The sequence below is a fragment of the Eumetopias jubatus genome, unplaced genomic scaffold, assembly GCF_037043125.1.
Source record: "Eumetopias jubatus isolate StellerSeaLion01/CBP00866 unplaced genomic scaffold, mEumJub1_p1.0 scaffold_1, whole genome shotgun sequence".
NCBI lineage: Eukaryota > Metazoa > Chordata > Mammalia > Carnivora > Otariidae > Eumetopias > Eumetopias jubatus.
In genome coordinates this window covers 215,264,843-215,280,697 of record NW_028274807.1, presented here as the reverse complement: position 1 = coordinate 215,280,697, position 15,855 = coordinate 215,264,843, and the positions used below count along the sequence as shown (strand labels likewise).

Sequence of the window (15,855 nt, the reverse complement as noted above, 5' to 3'; positions counted from 1 at the left end):
GTGGGTCTCAACGGGGTGATTCTGCCCCCTAGGGGACACTTGGCAATGATTAGAGACATTTTTAATTGTTGGGACCTGGAGGGGGGGAGCTGCTGGCATCCAGTGGGTGGGGGCCAGGGATGCTGCTCAACACCCCCCAGGGCCCAGGTTGCCCCCCACAGCAGGAATGCAGCACCTGGTTGCCAATCGTGCAGAGGATGAGCAGCCCTGGACTAGGGGAGGATAGGACCTGGCTGAGGGCAAGAGGATATGGGACCAGCACTCCTTGGTTTGAATCCTGGCCCTGCCACCTATGTCTGTGTGTCCTCAGCCAAGTCACTGCCCCATCTTTGGGCCTCAGTTTCCCTCTCCGAAATGGGATAAAGAGACATTTCATTTATTTTTGCCTCGGGAGCAGAACCCTGTGCTGGGGCTGTGTGCGTCCCGTGCGCATACAGCAGGAACTCCACAAATGCTTGTCTGGTCTGCTCTGGCCTCCCTTGGCCCTAGCTAAAACTGGGACCCAGAGCTGGGCTGCAGGGAGGAAACTGAGCAGCAGGGGAGCTGGGAGCCGCTCCTGGGCCCAGTTCCCAGGACTCACAGCTGCATCCTCCTGGGGGGGCCCCAGCTGGCCCAGCCAGCTCACCCGCTGGCGGCCAGGAGGCTCCTGCGTGTTCTGCCGCCTCCTTCCCACGGAAATCGGGGCTGGATCTGGGAGTCCCCTGGTGGGGTTTCCAGGGTCCGTGCTACCCAGCGACTGCCTCAAACCTCACCTGAGAATTTACCTGAGCCCAGGGAGATTCATCTTCAACCTTGCGTCAGATTCAGCCCATTTGGGGCTACGGGACTCTGCATCTTTTAAGGGGCTCTCAGGTGATTCTAATATAAAGGGTTCCTAGGGGCTGTACTTTAAGAAACATGCTTCGGCACCAATTCCTGTCACCCAGGTGGGTAAAGTGAGTCCCCGAGGGAGGAAGGGGTTTGCCCAGGGCCAGAGTCGATCTGTTTTCTTCTGGGCTCTGTCAGTCTCTTTCTCCCTGCCCCCCTCCTCACCGGGTCTCAGTTTTTGACTCTGGATCTCCTTCCTCTCCTTTCTTTGGCTCACGCCCCCCCCACCCCCGCCCCCCAACACCGCATCCGGCGCGTTTCACGATTCCGGAGGAATCTCTCGGAGCAGTTTGGCCCCGCCCCAGACCCCGCCCCCTCCAGATAACTTGCTTTCATTGGCCTCTTCGTACGCCGCCCGCACTGCCATTGGCTAATTTCACGCCTTCGGCCCACCCCACCCCCTCCGCCCCTCTTGGGTCCTTTCCGCGCGGGCGGGGGCGGGGCGGGGCCGCATCGGGGGCGGGGCTTTTGGAGGGCGGGGCCGAACTTCCCGCCCCGCCCCGTCCCGTCCAGTCCCGTCTCAGTCCTCCAGCGCGAGTCCCGCGTAAGCCGCAACTGCTCCTCGGAGACGGCTGTACGGAGTCCCGACGCTCGAACCGACGGACAGGCCCCGGAGAGCAGGTGAGGGAGCGATGTCCGGGCGCCTCCGCTTCTCAGCGCACCTTGGGGGCCACCTGGACGCCCTGTCTCTCTCGCCCCCATGCCTGTCCGTATTTCTGCCTGAGTGTCCCTCTGTTTCTCCCTTTCCCTCTGTGTCCCCGTCACTCTCCTGCTGGATGGGTTAGGGGAAGACAGATTGGGTCTGAACTGCCCTCCCAAGCTTGGGGTTGTGCTCTGGGACCAGCGTCCCCCCACCCCCATGGGGACTCGGATGGACTCTGCCCCTTTAACCGAGCAGGGTGCCAGGTGCTAGGGCCGGATTCCCAGATTCCAAAGTTGGGAGGGCATTCCAGGTGGTGGGCAGCCTGGCCAAAGGTGTGGTGATGGGAATGTGTGTGGCTTCTGGTTAGTCCAGGCGGCAGGAAGAGCCATGGCCAGTCCCACCCAGACTGGCCACCTGGGAGCTCCCCAGTGGCCTGAAGTCTTGGCCTCAGTTTTGTCAGCTATGAATTGGGACTGTAGCTGCCTAGGTAATTGGCAGGTGACCTGACCTAGATCTGTGTGCATCGCCACCTCCTCTATCCTGGGGGGCTCCCTGAGGAGGGGCAGCCCCAGCTGTAAACAGACCTCCAAGGTTGCTTCCTTTCCGCGGGGGGAGTTGAATGCCCTGGGGGGGGCCACAGCTGAGTGAGGGCAGTTCAGGCTAGTGGTTGTGGAGTTCAGACCGTTTGGCTCCCGTTCTGCCACTCACCATGCTACCCAAAACAAGTGATTGGATTCTCTGAGCCTCAGTTTCCTGTCTGTAGAATGGGAAGGGACAGAACTCCCTGGGGGAGAGGGCTGCTTCCAGGTTAAATGCAGGAATGTGGGCCTTGCATGTCTCCTCCGGGCCCTCCCTCTCTCCCCTTCATTCACTCTGCTCCGGCCATACCAGCCCTCCAACACGCCAGACATGGTCCTGCCCCAGGGTCCTCTGCATGGGCTCTTCCTTCAGCTGCCATGCCAGGTCCATGGGCAACGACTTTGAAACATAACAAGTTGCCTAGATGGGCTGGGCCAAGGGACTGCCAGGCAAGGGCTGGGCAGCTGGGAGGAGCAGAGAGAGGCTGGCCCAGGGACGCGGTACCTATGGAAACCAGAACAAAGAGTTGTCACCCCAGCCACACAAACACCTGGGCTGTGCTTCTATCACTTGCAGGCCTGGTGGCCTGGGAAGCTGGTAGTAGGTGAGTGCCCAGACTACTGGGGGGGCTGCTAGTGGGGGGCTTGAGCCCCTCCCTGATGAGGGTGGGAGGTCCCTAAGCAAATAGATGAGTCAGACAGGTGCAGTTTGGGAGGCCTATGGTGTCCCGTCCTGCTGTGTGGTCTTGGGCAGGTCAGATGCTCTTGAACCTGTTTCCCATCTGAGGCCTGGGTAGGACAGGGGACTTTCAGTTGCTTGGTGATCTGATGTGGTGGGTTTAAGAGGCTTCAGTGTCCCTGTCTGTCAAATGGGGCCAGGAGAGGGTGCCTGAGGACAAAGCTCCAGCTGTTGTGGCGGAAATGTCCCTGCCCAGAGGCAGATGCTGAATAATGGCTGAGGCTTGTCCTGGTACAGCCTCAGGTGTTAGGGACATGGGGAGGGGGGGTGTCCACAGCCCCAGGTGTTAGAGACGTGTGTGTGTGTGGGGGGGGTCCCACAACCCCTAATGTTAGAGGCCTAGAGGTGGGTGTCCACAGCCCCAGGTGTTAGAGACATAGAGGGGGTGGGTGTCCACAGCCCCATGTGTTAGAAATGTAGAGGCAGGGGAGGGGGGTCCTGGAGATGGGCAGGCCTGGGCCAGGTACACAGCATGTGCCCCTCCCTTGGGCACCCCTCACCCCCCCCCACCACGACATAACTCCCTGGGCTCCCCCACCTGAGCTTTCCTGGAAGCTCCTCTGGCTGAGTCCTTGGGATCCTCCAAGACTTTGTTCTCCAGGCCTCAACATCCACTTCTGTCCAATGGGGTAGTGGAAGTTGGGGAGCATTTATCTGGGGGAGCCCCCACTCCGGAGGAGCTCGCGTGGCCCTACTACATGGCCTTGGGCTGTCTCTATCTCTCTCTGGGCCTCAGTTTCCCTGGCTGGACAGTGGGGCCTTTGGATGAGCTCTCAGACTCCATGCCCCTCTGGTGCTGGGAGGTCATTTATTCACTCAACAGGTTCTGAGGCCCTACCGTAAACCAAAGCCTGGTGCAGGGCACCTCCGACACAGCACTGACCAAGGCCAAGCTGGTGCCCTCCCTCACTTGGCTCACAGGTTGGACTTGGGAAACACAGGTGATCATCCAGAAATATCATTATGCTTAATTGTAACTGCATGAAGATGATGGAGAAACAGATGGATGTGGAAATTAGTTTAGATGGGGGACCTGGGAGGGGCTCCTGAGGAGGTGACATTTGAGCTGAGGCCTGAATGACAAGAAAAAAAAAACAGCAATGTGGAGACCTGAGGGGAAGGGCATTCCAATCAGAGGACACAGCCCATGCAAAGGCCCTGGGGCAGGCCCGGGCCTGGAGTTTCAGAGGAACAGTGAGGAGACCCATGTGACTGGAACAGAGTGAGTGAGGGAAGAGAGTGAGGGGATGGGGGTGGGGGCAGGTCATACATGGTCCTGTGGGCAATGGGAAGAATTTGGGCTTTTACCCCAGAAAGGCGAGCAGTGGAGGGCTGTGGGCAGATTCCTGACTCCGGTGCTCACCGGCGCCCTCTGGTGGCCTCTTTGGGGAGGACGATGAGGAAGTGTGAGAGCCCGAGCCCGGAAGGAGGGCTCAGGGCTCAGGGAGCTAGGACTCAGGCAGTGGAGAGGGGAGAGGTGTGCGGAGCTGGGACTCACCTAGAGGCTGCATCCACATTGCTGCCACAAGACCCTCGTTCGAAGCCTCGAACATCTTTCGCTTGGCCTCAGCCTGGCCTGGTCTTTTCTGTAGGGGGTGGGCTGTGCTCTCCCAACATTCCTGCTTGGCGCCCAAGCTCTGCTTTAGTGGGAGTCTGACCGTAGTTGGCAGGGTCCCAGTTCCCCCTGATGCCCGGCAGGTGGCCAGACCCGGCTCCGGCTCTGGGGAACCCCGTTTGAGAACCACTGAGGCCCCCAAGCCCCTCCGACAGCAGTCCTTTTGCCATATCCAAATTGGGCACCGACTGTGAGGTCCGAGCGGTGGCTGATTAAAAACCCGACGCCGTGGGGTCCCTGCTGTTGGCAGAGGGTCTTTTGTGGGGAAAAAGGACAGAGGGGGCATTTGCTGCTGTGGGCGGAGGCCTGGGGCCCCTGAGGCCACCCTGGGCCACTACAGCCAGGGCTCAGAGAGGTGAGATGGAGTGGCTGGCCCGTCCCTGCTGCGCTGGTCCATCAATTATTGACACCTTTTGTGTGGGACATGAAGAATTCATGCGGTGGGGATGGGCTGCCCGGGGACCCGGGGCCTGCTGTCACCGGCTCAGCCCGGCTCATGAGAGCCCCAGGCTGTCTTGTCAGGAATTTTCACGGCTAGGTTGTTAAACACAGCCATTATTTAAAAATGACAGACTATGAGGAGCTTACATTATATTTAAAACGAGGGTATAGAATATTATTTGGCCATAAAAAGGAGTGAATCGTTGACATGCGCTGCCCCGCGGACGGGCCCCGAGCCCACGACACTCAGGGAGGGAACCAGACACAGAAGGCCACACGGGGTGTGAGTCCCCGTGGGTGACGCGCACAGAACAGGCTCTTCCACGGACGGGAAGGAGGCTCGTGGGGGCCGGGGCCTGCAGGAGGGGACTGCTGATGGGGACAGGGTTGCTTTTAGGGGTGACGGAATGTTCCAGAACTAGATAATGGCGATAGTCGCACAACTCTGTGAATATATAAAAACCACTGAGTTGTACACTTTAAAAGGACAAATTTTATGGTGTGTGAGTCATATGTTGATAAATCTCATATAAAAAAGCAAAGGTCATAAATAGTCAAAAATTGTAACTTCCTAATTATTCTACCGTATTTGACTAAGATCTGTACTCTTGAGGTCATTTTCATCTATTGGATGTGGTTGGCGGAAATGGTGAGCAGCTCTTCCCAGCTCCACCTTCACTGACATCAAGTTGGAAGCTTGAAATTGGCCATGGTGGGAGCACGTACACCGTGGAAATTGGCCACTACTACACATCGGGGTTTGATTTATTGTTCTGTTGATTGTCTAGACCAGGGGTTGGCAAACTTTTTCTATGAAGGGCCCGAGAATAAATATTTTCAGCTCTGTAAGCCATACAGGTCTCTGTCCCGTGTCCTCAAGGCTGCCGTTATGCGCGGAAGCAGCCATCGATGGTATGGAAGCGAATGGCTGTGGTGGTGTGCCAACTGACTTTATTTACAAAAACGGGCAGTGGGCCAGGGTTCGCCAACTCCTGGTAGATCTCAAGAAAGTGATGAAGAGAATGCCAATGATGAGAATTAAACTCAACAGTGTGTCGGGTCCACAGCGGTTTCCTTGTGAAAAGCGCAAGAGCATGGAGGAGACGCTCTCCCGCCCCCGGACACCCGCCGTCGGGCTCGGCACTGACGTCGCTCTCGTTGCTGATGAACGCAGTTCTCATTCTCCTTGTTTCTCGGTAGTCTGGCTTGTTCCCGTAAAGGAGAATGTCAGATGACATCCGTGCCCAGAACTGCACATGTTTGTCAACCACATGTGTAGGCCCGTGACCCATCCTGGTTTGGCGAAACTTACCTAGAGCCTTTTGCGGGAATCGATTTGGCTGTGGGGACTCGATACGGGGTTGCGGTGTGCTCAGCCCCGGTGGGATGGGGGAGGGCCGGGAGGGGTCTCCCCACCCCCACCTCCAGGGCCTCCCAACAAACAGGGCCTGGGCAGCTTTGCAACATCATTTCCCGCCCGCATTAACGTGCGCCTCGATTTGCATTCAGTGATCAATTAGTCATTCAACAATCCTCTAGTTAGGATCCACTGCATGCCCAGGGCTGGGTACTGGTGACCCCGCCAGGACTAAGACAGACCCATTGCCCACCTTCACGGCCTCGAACCTGGCATAGGAAGCCTAAGTCATGAATCAACACAATGAATTGTCACAAATAAGCGGGGTGAGGTGGAGGAGACCAGGGATGAATGATTTGGGGTGTCAGGGAAAGCCTCTCTGAGCAGGGGGACCCTTATGCTGAGAACGCCCCCTGCTCCCGACCCCTGGCAGAGGCACAGTGCATGCAGCAAGGGGATGGGTGAGGCTGGAGCCCACTGAGCGACGGAGAGACTGATGGAGGGGGTTGTGGCTGTAATGGGGGAGAGACTGGCTTGGCTCCTGAGTTTGGGAACTGAAGGAACTGGAAAGAACAGGGTCCACTGGGAGGGTGCCGTTCACCGGTGTGTGCCCTTCGCCTCTCAGGGGAGGCTCGGGGACAGTCCTGCCTCCCATCTTTGCCTCTGCAGGTAAAGGATGTTAGAGCAGCCCAGAGGTTTGAGGTCAGGGTCCGTGGCCAGTGTGCAGGGCGTTTGGGAGCTGGAGTGTCCAAACTGGGATGAGGACAAAGTTCCGAGTCCAAAAGACAAAGTGGGGTTGACAGAGAAAGGGTAAGGATTGGGCTCCATAGTTCTGGGGAAGAATGTGGGGGGCAGGGCAAGCGTCAACAGAGCCAGGGACTCTGTACCCGGACACCCATTTCACAGGTGGGAAAGCTGTCCCCAAGGGCACGGGGCCTGTCTGGGGTCCCTGTGGGGAGATAGCAGGGCTGTGGGCGGACCCAGACAGTGGCCTTCACTCTCCTCACTGCTCTTCTAACACAGGCACAGTCCTGCCCCAGGGCCTTTGCACCAGCCGTTTTCCTCTGCCTGGCTCACCTTTCCCCTAGACCTTGTCTTTCCAGTCCCAGCTTTGGCAGCTCCACCTCAGAGAGGCCTTCCTGACCATCCTGGCCAAGGTCACCTGCTGTCCCTGGCTGTCACTCCCCCCTCCTTGGCTCTTATCTCTCTCTGAAATTATCCTGTTTGTTTTTGTGTCCATTGATTTCTGGTGTCTCTGGTGTCTGCTGGAAGGAGGCTTCCAGCAAGGAAGATGCCTCTTACGGGACTATTTTGGAAATTTGGAGGGCTTTCTTTTTGCTTGTGATGATAACAGGATGTTCTGGCATTGGGGGGCAGGGAGCAGGGACACTAGGCATCCAGCCACGTGCCTTGAGTAGCCCCCTGGCACACACAACTTCCTAACATCCTGTCAGACACAAACCGCTGAGTGGGGTTTTGCACGGTTTTAATACCCAGTGACTGTTCCCAAAATGCAACTCCTGGGTAAATTGAGGGAGAGGGGGAGCTCTTTTCGACAGGAATCTGTAGCTACATGTTCACTGCCATGCCCCATAGCAGATCTCTAGGAGATGCGCTCTATCCTCAAGTGCGGTGGGCCTGTGCTGCTAAGGCGGGAAATTCTTTTCGATCCACCATGTATTATTAGGCACCTCCTATGTGCCTGGCAAGGTGGAAGTGATTTACAAATCTCAGCTTGTGTGATCCTTTTATTTCTGTTTGTACTACAGCATGGGCCAAATCCTGACTTTTCAAATGTTAAATTTATTTAAATTTTAAATATGAGGCATAAAACATATAGTAAGGGGCAGAAAGGTATAAAATATATACACTTAATATATATAGTAAGTGTTCAGCTTGATAAGATATAACCCGAATACCAGAAAATTCAGTGTTTTAAAGTGTTCAACTTCCAGAACATTCCCTCTCCCCAAAAAGAAACCCCATCCCCATCAATAGTCACGCCCCACCCCACACCGTCCGCCTCCAGCCCCGGCCCCCACGACGCCCCCTTCCCGTCCGTGGATGAGTCTGTTCTGGCCGTGTCACCCATGTGCACTCACACCACATGTGGCCTTCTGTGTCTGGTTCCCTCCCTGAGCGTCTTTCCTGCTGCTGGTTGGCCATTTATGTTTCTTCTTTGGAGAAAGATTAGAATTTTTTTTTATCGAGATTATAAATTCACATATCAAAAATTCATCCTTGGAAAGTGTACAATTTGCTGGGTGTTAGCATAATCACAGAGTTGTACGACCATCTAGCTCGATGGCTTTTTATATTTGTATAGACCCAGATTGAGACACAAAACAAGGGATATTCTAGACCCCTTCCCCAATCAGTCTGCCTCAGACTACCACCTTTATACCATCTATTTATTTATGTTTTTAAAGATTTAATTTTTTTAAAGATTTTATTTTTGAGAGAGAGAGGGCACACGTGAGTTGGGGGGAGGGGCAGAGGTAGAGGGAGAAGCAGACTCCCCACTGAGCAGGGAGCCCGATGTGGGGCTCGATCCCAGGACCCCAGGACCATGACCCGAGCAGAAGGTAGACACCTAACCTACTGAGCCATCCAGGCACCCCTAAAGGTTTTAAGGTAATCTCTACACCCAACATGGGGCTTAAACTCACAACCCCAATATCAAGCGTCACACACTCTAACTACTGAGCCAGCCAGGCACCCCCTATTTTGTTTCTAAACTGGTGGGTGCAGGTAGATAGTGGTGTCTGCAGATTCCATTTCAGGGAAACGGGGGGACCCAAATTATTTTGTAATAAGGTGGCCTGGGTCTAGGAGGCTGGAATCCTCCAGAGGGCAGGAACAGGATCTCTTCGGATCACTCCAATATCCCCTGTGCTGGGGACACACGTGGTGCTCCATAAATGCTCCTTAGCGACTGAATGAGTGTTCTAGCCAAGCCCTCGATCCTTTAGCAGGCTTTTTTTAGCTTTGATGATAACGGGACGCTCGGGCACTCGGTGGGCAGGGACTGTGGACGCTGACCATCTGGCCCCTGAGCCCCTGGGCAGTTCCTGGGAAGGCCCTGCCCCAGAAGGGCTGACGTGGCACAGCCTGGTCACCTCCTAGCTTGCCCGCCCCCAGACCTGGGTGAGTGTGTAGGAAGGAAGGAAGGCTGGGGTTTATTTTCGTCTGTGGCCTGCTCCCCTGGGATGGCAGTCATCTCCTTGTCCGCCTGCTTGGACGGGGGTTTCTGGCAGAACAATGGGTTGGGGAAGAGGGGGTCATGCAGCTGGGCTGGCCCAGGTGTTAGCAGGTCTGGGGGCTAGGAGTTAGGAGGGGTTAGGAGTGTGGAGGCCTGGAGGGAGGCTGCAGCTGCCTTCACCCACCCCCTTTTCCTTCTGGGCTTAGGAGGGAGGTCCTGCTGGGGGCCCAGCTCCCCTCCGGAACCAACACACTCAACCAGCGCTTGCAGATTGGAAGGCCAAGGCCCAGAGAGGGACAGAGCCCCCCCGCCCACCTCACCCCCGAAAGTCATACAGCAACCAAGATAGGCAACAAGACCTGGGGTCCAGGGCCCTTGGGGTCCAGGCACCTGGGCCTCCTCCCTGGACTCAGGGAAAGTCCTTTCCTTCTCTGAGCCTGTTTGTCCATCTGTAAGCTGGGGAGACTGAATGCAAGGCCTTGGGGGTTCCTTCTCGTTTCTGATGTTTGTGGACATCCTTTCCCTCATGCGTTCAGTAAACACTTAAGAGGTGCCTGCTGTGTACCAGGCCCTGGGCTGACCACCGGAGGCACCATGTGAACAAGGGAGCCCCAGCCCCTGCCTGCACTGTCAGGCCAGGGAGACGAACAATGAAATCAAGGTGTGCAAGGCCAGAATGGAGCATGCCCGGGGCACCATGGGAGCCAAGGGGCACCTGACCCAGCCTGAGACACCCAGGAGGGCTTCCAGGAGGAGGTGACTGCGATGCTGAGACTTGGATGAGCAGTTTACAGGGAGAGGAGGAGTCCTGGTACAGGGAATGGAATAGAACATTCTAGAGAAATTGGTGGGAAGGCATCTGGGAGGCACAGGTACTCCTTCAGCAGCCTGAAGCTGCTGCTGCCCTTTCCTCAGAGGATCTCACAGACAAGTAGGGCTATGCCTTCAGGGAGCTGAATGGCGTACAGCCTGAATGGCAGAATGCCAGGCAGTGGCATCCAGCCCCTGGCCCAGGGAAAGCTCACAGCCTGGGGGGCACTGGGGTTAGCCACAAGCTTCTGCCCTAGGACAGACTTAGTTTGATCTTCATTTTACAGATGGGGAAACTGAGGCACGGGGCGGTTATGTTGCTTGACTAAGTGGTCAGATCCGGGAGCAGGTCCTAAGTCCTGGGGCTGGATTTGTCACTGAAACAGCTCCTGGCCCTTGAAAGCTCGAGGTGATTTGCAGGCACCAACTGGGGAAGGTGGAGAGAGTTAGGCCTGCCAAGGCGGTCAGTTGCTCTGTTGCTGTGTGGCCTAGGGGAAGTGGCTCAGCCTCTCTGAGCCTGTGTAATTTCTTCAGCAAATTGGCAACCAGCCTACCACCTGGCGGAAATGATGAAATGGGCGCATGCTGCCGGCTCAGGGCCTGCCATGTGGTGCCAAGTCAGCAGCACCCCTGCTATGGCCCAGGCCCGTGTAGCCCTGAAGGCTGGTGACGGTGTGGGGGGCAGGGAAGGCAGTCCTGCAATCCTTGTGCCCACCTTGACCTCTGAGGGCAGGCGAGGGGGCAGTCCAGGGGGTGGGACTTCTCTCAGGGTGTGAGCTCAAACAAAGACGGGCTTTGTGGGGGCTCTGGGGGCTGATCGGGCACCCACATGGCATTCCTGGTCTGGCCGGCCTGGGGCCGGGATGGGGGTAGATTCTACTAGGGCCTGGACCAGTGGGTGAGGGCTGGGGGTGGGTCTCAGGCTCGCCTCATTCATTTTTCTGGAGTCTCCAAAGACACAGCGGGTAAGGAAGCAGGCCCCTTGCCTGCCCCGTGGGCTGGGGTGAGGCCGACCAGCTGGGGAGTGAAGGCCGATGCAGGTGGGCAGAGCAGTGTTGGAGGGTGCCTGGGGCACTGCGTGGCCCAGAGGAGGTGCCTCATCGTCAGCTTGCTGGTTCGGGGATGGCTTCCTAGAAGAGGTAGTATCCAAGCCAAGCTGAGGGATGAAACTTCGAGAAGAGGCAGGGACTCAGGGGCCAGGGCTCCGGGGGGATGAACAGGAGTTCACCAGGGAGGATGCAGGCACCGAAAGAGGTGCGGGGCCGGGTCCTGGGAGCTGTGGGAGCTGCCAGCTGGTCCTCAGAAGGCAAGGATCACGCCCAGATGTGCAAGTTGGGAAGAACTGTGGCACCGCGGGAAGAAGGTGGTTGGAGGGGCGGCTTCAGAACTCGGGGCATCTGGCAGTCGGCCGTGGAGACAGGTGTGAGGAACAGACAGAGTCTGCAGTCGGGGGCCTGCTCACTGTGCCCCGGGAGCTGGCCTGCCGCTCCCCTTGGCCACTGTCCCAGCCCTTTCCTGGGCAGGAGCTGTCACAAGTCAGTGTTTCCAGATCAGAGGCGTCACTGGAGCAATGTGTTCCTAGAAACCTCACCTCACACGTGCCCCGCCACCCCCCCCCCCCCGGGGCCCCACAGCCCAGGCTACTGCCCACCTGACTCATTTCTCGCCCCAGGGCGCCGGGACAGTGAGGCCGGGGAATTGGTAGTAACTGGGCTCCTCCACCCTAAACAGCCCAGGGCCTACTGAACTGCAGGATGGGGGTGGGCAATGACAAGCTGGACTTAGTGGGGGTGGAATCTCCCTGTGGTGACTCACCTTGAGCCCCTCCTCAGCCCACAGTGAGGATATGGTGGGCCTGGGGGACTGGAGAACATCCTGCCCAGATTTCACCATTATGCGTTCCCTCTTTTGACTTTACCCTTCCTTCCCTCCCTTCCTTTTTAAAATTTTTTAAAAGATTTTATTTACTTGAGAGAGAGAGAATGAGAGCGAGCGAGCACAAGCAAGGTGAGGGGCACAGGGAGAGGCAGACCCCCAGCTGAGCAGGGAGCCCGATGCTCGGTCTGATCGAGCTCAGCTCGATCTCAGGACCCTGGGATCACGACCCAAGCCGAAGGCAGACGCCTAACCAACTGAGCCACCCAGGCGCCCCTCTTTCTTTTTTTAGAAACGAACTCCCTTAGATCCCTTAGGGTCCCTTTGGTCCCCATCTTTTCAGTGTGACTGATTTGTTTTCACAAGCCTTCCTACGGAGGTGTCCTGCCCTGTTTTTGTGCTCTGTGCTCTGGCTCCTCAGACTGTCCCTCTAGGCCGCGGAGTGTGAAGATCTATCGGCCTGGGACGTGCCCCTCTGCCCACCTCCTCACCTGTCCCTCCCTCCAGAAGGCCTGCCCGCACCCCTGCCTCTCTGGGGAGCCCACGCGATGGCATCTTGTAGCTTCTGAGGGTAGCACAGCCCATGTGTCCTGGACATGCCTCCACCCCGCACCGAGTAGGTGCTTCCCGGCAGGTTTGTGGAACGGCAGGCTCCTGTCGGTGAGGCTCTCCTGGGGCTGGGCCACTGGCACGCGCCCATTTCACGGATTGGGACGACGTGGCAGCAAACACAAGGGGCCCGCCGGGAAGGTCCCTGGAAGGCCCCGGGGCTGTGGGGACTGACGCCTATGTGCCTTTCCTCCTGGCAGGGCCGATGGACACCTTCAGCACCAAGAGCCTGGCCCTGCAGGCCCAGAAGAAGCTCCTGAGCAAGATGGCGTCCAAGGCCACCGTGGCCGTGTTCATCGACGACACGAGCAGCGAGGTGCTGGATGAGCTGTACCGCGCCACCAAGGAGTTCACCCGCAGCCGCAAGGAGGCCCAGAAGGTGCTCAAGAACCTGGTCAAGGTGGCCGTGAAGCTGGGCGTCCTGCTCCGCGGCGGCCAGCTGGGCGGCGAGGAGCTGGCCCTGCTGCAGCGCTTCCGCCAGAGGGCGCGCCGCCTGGCCATGACCGCAGTCAGCTTCCACCAGGTGGACTTCACGTTCGACCGGCGCGTGCTGGCCGCCGCCCTGCACGAGTGCCGGGACCTGCTGCACCAGGCCGTGGGCGCGCACCTGACCGCCAAATCCCACGGCCGCATCAACCACGTCTTCGGCCACTTGGCCGACTGCGACTTCCTGGCGGCGCTCTACAGCCCCGCCGAGCCCTACCGCTCGCACCTGCGCCGCATCTGCGAGGGCCTCACCAGGATGCTGGACGACGACAGCATATGACCTCTGGGCCTGGGTTTGCTGCGGGGGCGGGGGCAGCTCCAGAACCTCTTTTCTCCCATCCAATTCTGGCCAAATCCCCGGGACAGGTGCCCATCCTCTCGGAGAGGATGCTAATCCGTCGGAAGCAGTGGTTTTAAGGAATCTTGTCGCCTCTCCCTCCGCCCCATCTCCAGAGGAGAAGAGCTCAGCCTGCTGGCCCGCGGCCTCCCCAGGCACCCCGAGACTGCTCTCTGCCCAGGCCGGCCTGACCTGACCCGCACCACCCCTCCAGCCACCGGATGCCTTCAGAAGCTGGCGCTCGCCACTTAATGACGAACGATGTTGCCTGTTCCTTGCGACAGGGTCGTGGTGAACCGGGAGAAAGGGAGTGTTACGGGGTGAGCTGCATCTCCCCAGATTCTTTGGAGTCCTAGCCCCCAGGACCTCTGAATGTGACCTTCTTGGGAAAGAGGGTCGTTGCAGATGTAGTTAGTTAAGATGAGGTCACGCTGGAGTAGGGCTGGGCCCCTGGTCCTTGTAGGAAGGGGACATTCGGACGTGGGTGAAGATGGGGGCAGACACTAGAACGGCCCAGCTGACACCCTGATCACAGGCTTCTGGCCTCCAGAACTAAGAGGGAACACATTTCTGTTGCTGCCTCCACCCGGCAGGGGACACTCAGTTCTGGCAGCCCCAGGGCAGGTGCGCCGGGCGCCAAGGAGAGCGCCGGGGTGGCTGCTGTAGGTAGGATGTCTCGATGGGGCTGGAATCGCAGCCGACTCCCACGTGTGAAGGGTCAGAGTGTGTCCCCGGCCCGGGGCTCCAGGGTAAAGCCATCTGAGAGGCATGCCCATTTGAAGATGATTATCTCATGTGTGTTCGGTAGACCACCAACTGTTCTGACGAGACCACGGAAAGCAACGCTCAACAAATTCTGGCTTTGGCGACACCCAGAGGATGCAGGGACTCTCAACTCAGGGCGCAGATGGACACGTGGGGTGTGGGAGTGTAGCTGTGACGCTCGTTTGTAGAAGGGGCGTTGGTTCTAGCGGACTGCATAACGCTGCGGCAGGTGGGCCGAGGCAGGGCTGGGAAGGCTGTTCGGGGCACCTGCGGGGCGGGGGAGGGGGGACGAGGTCTCACGACTACTTGTGCAGGACCAGGTCTGTGGGGCAAAGCTTTCAAACCGGAGGACTGCAGGCCTTTGTAGGCGAGCAGACGGGTGTGGTCGGCCCCATCCATTGTTTGAGACACCTGGCATTAGTCAAGGAAACTGCACGTACCCATCTAGACGTGGAGTTTTCCTCGGAACCTTGCCTGAGCCTGCGCTGGCCACCGGTGTCACTGCACTGACGTTGCCCCTCCGGCCCGCCGCAGTCCCCACCACGCCCTTTTGCCTCCCCCTGGCCTGCTGGACTGGCTGACAGGGCACCGTTGCCCCAGATGCAGGACAGCCTTCCTCTGGTTGGGTTTCTGCTTCCCTGAGAAAGCCAAGGTTCTCCTGCCCGAGAGCCAGCCCCTCTGCCCACCTCCGCCACACCCCGCTGAGGCAAACCTGCCCTCCCATCTTCCGTCAGGAGACAGATCTTCACATTCAAGAACAATCTGCGTTCTGAGCACCCAAGAAGCCCCAGAGGAAAGAAAGCCTTTGTCCTCGGCTTTGCACACTGAATGCATCCATATGCCTAAGGCTTTGTGCCCTGCTGGGCTGCCCAGCCTGTCTTGACTCTTCATAATTTGAGATTTAATTAGAAAAGCCAAAGAGCACTACAGAACTATTTCAATAAAGGCACACATCTTCCATTTGCATTATGTGGGACTAGCGGTTAAATTGCTGGTGCCGGCTGACAGTTTTCTCTTGCCCTCCCGGGGCTCCTGCCTTTCAACCCGAGCTTGCGTGTAATGTCACATGCCCGCAGTGCACTCCTCGCCGACAGGTTCAAGTTCTGCTCCCCCAGGCGCCAAGAGGATGGACGCGCGGGCCTGCAGAGCTCGGCTTGTGTGCACCCAAACAAGGGTTTGGCTCAGCATCTCATCATGACCAAAGACCCCAGGGCCAGGGTGGGTTCCTTTTCGAGTTTACCCGAAATATCTAGAAAGATGCCTGCAAATGGCTGGTGGGGGCAAGGGCAACTAGTTTGCATCCAGATGTCCTGCCCTGTCCCAGGACCAGCAGGTACTGGCTCTGCATCCTTGATGACCCCACAAGATTTGGAAGTTGTAAGTGATTCCAGGCTGGTCACGGATGCATCTGTCCCTCCTGCTGGGGTCGGGCCCATGTGACCCGCGGCGGCCCCGGGTGCCACGTCACTCCTGCATTTCCAGCTGCCTTGTTTCCGCAGGGGACCCTGGGCGGCCATGTCTCCGGTGTGCT

The 15,855-nt window shown here is 57.9% G+C and overlaps 1 protein-coding gene across 1 annotated transcript; it reads left to right on the top strand.

Moving 5' to 3' along the window:
* Window positions 1-1,406: 1,406 nt before the first annotated feature.
* On the top strand, window positions 1,407-14,582 carry TIPE1 (TNF alpha induced protein 8 like 1). Its single transcript, XM_028126371.2, has 2 exons — window positions 1,407-1,488; window positions 12,937-14,582. The coding sequence occupies exon 2, from the start codon at window positions 12,942-12,944 to the stop codon at window positions 13,500-13,502; it is 561 nt and encodes a 186-aa protein (XP_027982172.1). The 5' UTR covers window positions 1,407-1,488; window positions 12,937-12,941; the 3' UTR covers window positions 13,503-14,582.
* The last annotated feature ends 1,273 nt before the right edge of the window (window positions 14,583-15,855 follow it).

Bases quoted from the DNA above. Each gene is read 5' to 3' on its own strand.
- TIPE1 (XM_028126371.2), top strand. From the start codon at position 12,942: ATGGACACCTTCAGCACCAAGAGCCTGGCCCTGCAGGCCCAGAAGAAG.